The 6,692-nt window shown below is 34.2% G+C and overlaps 1 protein-coding gene across 4 annotated transcripts; it reads right to left on the bottom strand.

The window, feature by feature from the left end:
- Positions 1-231: 231 nt before the first annotated feature.
- Positions 232-6,255, bottom strand: LOC112000438 (RNA-directed DNA methylation 4). 4 transcript variants are annotated; one of them, XM_024032569.2, is made up of 10 exons: positions 6,048-6,255; positions 5,839-5,919; positions 5,268-5,356; positions 4,971-5,045; positions 4,207-4,251; positions 1,678-1,832; positions 1,463-1,581; positions 1,062-1,140; positions 915-985; positions 232-827 (listed from the first exon to the last, which is right to left on the bottom strand). In XM_024032569.2, exons 1-10 carry the CDS (start codon positions 6,154-6,156, stop codon positions 580-582), a joined length of 1,071 nt encoding a protein of 356 aa, XP_023888337.2. In that variant the 5' UTR covers positions 6,157-6,255; the 3' UTR covers positions 232-579. The 4 variants fall into 4 exon arrangements, with proteins under 4 accessions (XP_023888337.2, XP_023888338.2, XP_023888335.2 ...); XM_024032570.2 differs by having other exon boundaries at positions 4,207-4,248; XM_024032567.2 differs by having other exon boundaries at positions 1,062-1,146; positions 6,048-6,254.
- Positions 6,256-6,692: the final 437 nt, after the last annotated feature.

Genomic DNA, 6,692 nt, shown 5'->3' with positions numbered 1-6,692 from the left:
CATCCATCGGGCAAAGCAAACTGTAAACACACCCTCCAGTCCTTCACCTTCTTGTCCAACTCCAAAACCAAATGATAATAGGAAACTTCCGCTGCTGTGCTTCAGAATGAGCTTCTTATACCACTTCCATGTTTTCATTTTAAATAAATTATACCGAACGAAATAATTCTTCTCAATTTTACAAATCAAACTTTGAGAAACCAGTTACCTATGTTGACAATGAAACATCAATTATCAATGGTTAAACATTAACCTTTTGGATTTAGCATCAGAGATATTATCTGCCCATTTTTGAAGAATCCCCACATACAACCGAAAACATGTCAGCCCCTGCAATTCATGGAGGCAAGGAAGCAAAAACTGCAATGAACAAAATGGGCAAGGTCCACAAAACACAACAGATACTGCTAGGCCCATGTCAAAAGTCTACAGACTATACAATGACTAACCAGACTAACCTCCTCTTAACAACAATTTACTAACACTACAGGAGCAATGATCACAGCACTATACGGGCCAAAATTACAACTCCTAAAAACAAGATTGGCTATGCACAAAAACTGATGTTCATCTATAGGATCATCTCCAATCTTTACCATCATCATCATCATCATCAACATCAAAATAATCACCATCAGAAATATCATCATCATATAGGTCTGCATCAATTGACAAGCCATGGTTGTTCAAGTCCTCAGATTCCAATGATTTGTCACTTCCACTCTCACTTTCAAGTTCTTCTGACTCATGTTCAGAGGCTTCACTCTTCTCTTCCTCTTCCTCTTCGGATATCTCATCAGGATAATCGTTTAGTGGATTATTTTCAGCTGACAACCACAAAAAAGAATAAGGGAGAAGAAAATAAATAAAAGCAAACTTGAGGAGGAAAAAAGAGGAAGATAGTTTATAATTACCATTTGAATCATCTGTCTCATATTCTGATTCATCGGGCCCATCATCATAATCCTCTTCATCAACCTGTACACTGAATCAATGACAAAACAAACTTTAGCAAGAAAGACTAAGTGCAGGTAAATAAATCCAGAATATTTGATACTTACATAGGAAATGGGTAAGAAGCTTCTTCATGAACTATGTCCATGTCATCCCTTACAGCATAAAAGTCATATACATAATCATCTGCAGCTAATGTATAATCACAGAAGGATTCACCAAAGAGCAATTGAAAACATAGACAAAAATTACAGGTCAGCACTAATACTAAGCAAATGTATATAAATCATAACAATTTTCATACCGATCACAAGCATAACATTGGGAAAAATTGACACAAGAAAACTCATATTTGTTTCTTCTAAAAAAGGGGTAACAAGGCTGCAAGAGCTACAACTCAATATCTATTTTCTAAATTAATTTGAAATCAGTTTAAAACCAAAGAATGAAATGGTTACTGAAGACAGAAAGCATGTATGAAGGTGAATAATAGTTATCAATGAACTACCTTGTTTTGACATGGAAGCATGTAAGTCAGATTCAATCTCTGAAGCAGCAGATGGAATCATCTCTCTTAGTAGAGGCAGATAACTAGACAAAAGCATATGATCCTCCAATGATAAATCTCTGCAATAAGAATAAAGGGGCAACCGTAGTCAAAAAGAAATTTCCAATTGTGACCAGAGTCACCAGACCAGGAATTTCATAATGAGAAAAACTTACTCCTGCTGTTTCACCTCCTCAGATCTTTCCTCAACATCAACACGAACAACATCATAAAACCGACACATTTCATCTAGTTCTTTATTATGCATTGCCTCTTGGTTTCCCTTTCTGCTCCTCCATATTTGTTCAAAACGAGCATTTTTTGCTAAGACCTAATGGAAGAGAAAAGTTTGAAATACAGTTGTGTTGGAAAAGGAATATAAAAAAGACAGGTTTCACAAAGTACACATTCGATAATTGATTATACAAAATGAAATCATATAACAGATCCCCATGCACACAGAATAGACTTTCTGGATAAAAACTAAAGCTAAGAAGGGTTGTAGGATGTTGAGGTTGGGCTTTAAAAATCAATAAGATCCAAACATAATCAAACTTGGCTAATTTATATCAAAACTGATTTCAAACAAACTTCGATTCAAGATAAGAAAAAGATGAACTGTGTAGATTATTTTTAAAATAGTACAGAACCATGTAATGTTCTGCTCGAGTTAGGCTTAAGAAAAAATTACAAGCTCTAATATAAAATTCATCTGATTGCCATTTATTTTATAAAGTATCCGAACCAGCACCCACCAAGCTAAGCCAGAGAAGCTTTGTGTATCTTAGCAGCCCTAACTGTTGTAAAATTTCATATCAACTTCTCAATCCTTACAATTCCCAGCCCCATTAGCTTATAATTACTATTACTATTACTTTTTATTTTATAATAATGTCCCATGAAAACATGTGGCACAAGAAGACTCTGCCTGTGTCATAAACAACCTTTCAATAGTTTGGACAAAATAAAACTGGACTAGTCTTTGAACAGAACTAAACACAGTTGTGATCTCAACAACTTACGCTTAAAAGGTAATTTAATAAAAAGTTTCAAGAGTAGAGAATAACAGTTCCATAATGTAAGAGGAAAAAAAGAAAAAGAAAAACATCATGTTAATTATGTTAGTGTTACAGCCTTCCATTATTCATCCATAAAAACACAAACAAGAAATATAGGAAACAAACCACCTCTGGCAAGGTGGCCAGGACGATTGCTATTCTTCAGTCCTTTCATCATTTGGGTATCATCCCATGATATTAGTGATAAATAATTAGGTTTATTTTCAGGGTACTAATATTTGTGCTAAATGTTTCCATCATAATATTAAGTACCTGAGAAGAGAAACAGAATATAATTATACTAATAGGATGCCTGCTATTTTATGCATATCAACAAATACAAAGATGGATTTTATGTCCTACTGCCTAAAGAACTATTAACATGTAAGATATGATCAATATGTTTTCTATTTCTAAGTAAGATATTATCGATATGTTACTATTTAAAAAAGGAAGAGGGGGGGAGAGGGGGGAACAAGATCATATGATAATTCATTATTAGTTTCTTTGTTAACTATACCCAAAATATGATTGACCGACCTTTGTTTCCCAGTGTGCACTTAACAAAGCTGCTCAATTGAACGTGAAACATCTTTGCATATTTTTCAAAGGAAACTAAAAATACATATGAAAAATGGTCCAAATGCATGCATTAGAACAAAAATATATTGGAAAGTATCGTTGAAATAGGTATTATCACTATTTTATGAACTCTAGAAAAGTCTCTTAATCTCACCAATTGTGAAAGGAACAAAATTAATATAGATCTCACAATCAGGGGCGGGGGGTGGGGCAGGTGCCTCCCCTGAACTTTCAAAATTTTTACTAATAATGATAATGTATTGAACTGAAATGTCTTATTTGCCCCCCTACATAAAAGACAAAAAAAACTTTTCTATTTATTGGGAACAACCTGAGAGGTTAGAAATAGTTAGAACCCCTACAAACCCCTTCAAATCCCTCCCCCTCCTCCCTTAAAAAACATTTAAATAACGTAATTTAACTTACTCTTCCTCTCTATACTCTACTCCCCTCTACTCTCCCTTCATCCAAACAAGCTATTAGAGTTTTTGTTGAGTTTTTAAAAGCATTCAAGCTGAATTTTTAAAAGCATTCAAGTCATTGAGATGTTTAAATATTCATAGGTATATTGCGTACTCTTAATATTCATGTTTAAATTTTTTTAGATTAGTTTTTTACTTTCAATCTTGTCTTTTAATCTCCTCCACCCCCCCCCCCTCCTCCCCCGACCTAAATTCCTGGCTCTGCCACTGCTCACAATGATACCATCATAGCAGTTAAACTTACACGGTTTAAACAACAATAGTAGATGCAACATAAAAATTGACCTAAATTCCTGGCTCTGCCACTGCTCACAATGATACCATCATAGCAGTTAAACTTACACGGTTTAAACAACAATAGTAGATGCAACATAAAAATCCATCTAACAATACTGAATATCCAAAAAAAGAACCAAGAGTAAATCAACACTCGACGGTAAGAACTGCAAAATGATCACCTAATAATAAATGACAACGATTGATGATGAAATGTAACAAATAATCACCTAGTGAAATGAAAGAAAAAGAAAGATATCATGTGTGTGTGTGTGTGTGTTTAATCTTTAATCTGCTACTAAAATACCTCCTGTTCTTGTCGGGCTTTAGACAACAGCTGATCTTGTTTCTGCTAACAATAGATTAGAAGAAAAGAAATGTTAAACTAAAAGAAAAGGTAATGTCTTCAATCATATTTGAGACAGTGAGATAATTATGCTTCCAAACAGACATGCAATGTGTGTGAGTGAGTGAGCATGTCAGCACATGTACGTGTAGGAATGGCGACGTGTTGGGTTTGGGACTAAAAAATATTTCCAAACCCAAACCCAAACCCTCTAAATATTTTAAATACCAAAACTTACCAACACAAACTCATCCATTTAAATTAAAAAAACCAAACCAACCAGTTTATCTAACCATGAGTCCGATTGAACATGTTGTGGATCAGGCCAGGTTAACCTAAAATTGAAAATCTAGAGTACCATATACATTTAATCATTAGTGATAACTTTTACACTAAATTTAACAATATTTAAAACAGAAAGAGAGGCACACCACACACCTAATTTTGTTTTAGAAACTCGAGTTTTTGTGTAAATAATAGTAGTAATTAGGGTCTTTTAGTAATTTAATACATAAGCAGGTCAGGGTTGGGTACCTAAGGTGTAAAAAGCAAACCCGTCCCAAACCGTAACAAGTTTAAAATTTTGAACCCAAACCCAATTAAAAAATCCTGAACCCTTAATATTTGGGTCAGATTGGGTTAGAACACTCACTAAACCCAACTCATTACCATCCCTACATAGCTGCACTGTGTGTGTGTGTGAGAGAGAGAGAGAGAGAGATTACATTTCCCTTTTTAAAAGTGAGCCTTCGTTCTTCGCCCTTTCTTTCACCTTTGGATACATCAGCAAAACTGGACTCCTAAAGAAACAGTCACTTAATAAGAACGCCGTCATCCGCATTCTTAAAAATTGACACAATGAGAATCATATAACAAGTCACAAAAGAAACTAACTTCCCATGTAAGGAAGAATGCGACTCAAGCAGCATGCTCATGCTCTAACATGGCATTGCCAAGCACGTTAATGAACAGAATAGTGGAAGAAAAGAACCAAGGAGTAACATAAAAACTGTCATACTGACCACAAATGATTGGACAATGTCAATGGTTTTCTCAGAGATACTTAATGTCTCGACATGCTGCACCAGAACCTTCTTAGTCTTGAACTCCCCTAAATACAGAAGAAAGAGAGAGCCATACTTAAACCATATGACAATGCTTGCATATATGCATGAAATTTGGAAAACCATAAAATTTTAAATTGAATCCCAAATCCAAAATTATAAACAAAACACAAATGTGACACAGTATGCGTGAAATCCGGGAGAACATAAATCCAAATTGAATCCCAAATCAAATGCGGAAAAAAAAACAAAAAATTCGAAACAAATTTTCAGCCATATAATAATATAGATTTTTTTAGTGTTAAAAATAAATTTGATGAGTCTTAGCAAACTCTCCTCCTAACCATTGTTTCAAGCTTTATAGTGAATATAAATGGAAGGAACAATTTGCTTTGCTTATAACCCTTCAAAGGCACTCAATTTGACAATAACATTGCATTGCATTTTGCAAATACTAATTTCCATTCTCCCAAACAAGAAATAGAAATAAATTCGGAAACAAGATGCGAGTGGTAAATGAGTAAAATACCTTTCTCAGCTGAATCCGAAATCGACAAATTCTCAAAATCCAACAACGGACGCTTCAGTGGCCTTTCATTGATTTCAAGCCCTAACATTATTTAGAGTAAGTAAAGTTTTCAATTATACATTTCTACTTATATATTGCAAGGATTTCATGGAAGTTGAAAGCAAGAAAATTTGAGAGTGAGAAATGGAAAAGGAAAAATTCAAACTCACAGAAAGCATCGAGTGGAGACTGAAAGGTTTTGCGCTTAACCCTAACGATGACAGGCCTGTCTTCCGTGGATTTTGACGGAGCCGATGAGCTTTCGCCGAGGGTCGCCATGAATACGCGCCCAGAAACCCTCACTTCTGCCTGACGGGGCTTGGCAGGGCTTTTTCAAAATGTGAGTTGTGCTCGAAAAAATGTAAGAGCATTAGCGGGATGAAAATAATAGGCAAAAATGCAAAACTGACCAGTTTCAGCATTTTTTATTTCAGTCCTCTAACTTTCAGTTTTGCCATTTCAGTCCTCTAACTTTTAATTTTTGTCAATGTGGTATTCCGTTAGAACTCAGCTAATACCGTTAAGTTTTTTTTTTTTTTTTTTTTTTTAAAAAAAAAAAAAAAAAAAAAAAAAAACTTAACGGCATCAGCTAACTGAAATCTAACGGAATACTACATTGACAAAAATTAAAAGTTAGAGGACTGAAATGACAAAACTGAAAGTTAGAGGACTGAAATAAAAAATGCTGAAACTTAAAGGGTCAGTTTTACATTTTTGCCAAAATAATAATAATAATAATAATAATAAATTTTACACTCTCATTAACTACTTTACTTATTTTACTAATTTACTTTACATTTCAGTTTTTATTAAGT

Source organism: Quercus suber, unplaced genomic scaffold (genome assembly GCF_002906115.3).
Source record: "Quercus suber isolate HL8 unplaced genomic scaffold, Cork oak 2.0 scaffold_24, whole genome shotgun sequence".
NCBI classification, from domain to species: Eukaryota; Viridiplantae; Streptophyta; class Magnoliopsida; order Fagales; family Fagaceae; genus Quercus; species Quercus suber.
The sequence above is the reverse complement of the archived record's forward strand: the minus strand, read 5'-3'. Positions and strand labels throughout refer to the sequence as shown.

What these genes read in the sequence shown, in the direction of transcription:
- LOC112000438 (XM_024032567.2), bottom strand. Translation starts at nt 6,156, where the DNA reads ATGGCGACCCTCGGCGAAAGCTCATCGGCTCCGTCAAAATCCACGGAA. An exon ending in GAGGAGGTGAAACAGCAGGA is followed by an intron (nt 1,582 to 1,677) that starts GTAAGTTTTTCT and finishes TTCTTATTGCAG; the next exon opens with AGATTTATCATTGGAGGATC. An exon ending in TGCTTCCATGTCAAAACAAG is followed by an intron (nt 1,147 to 1,462) that starts GTAGTTCATTGA and finishes ATTATACATTAG; the next exon opens with CTGCAGATGATTATGTATAT.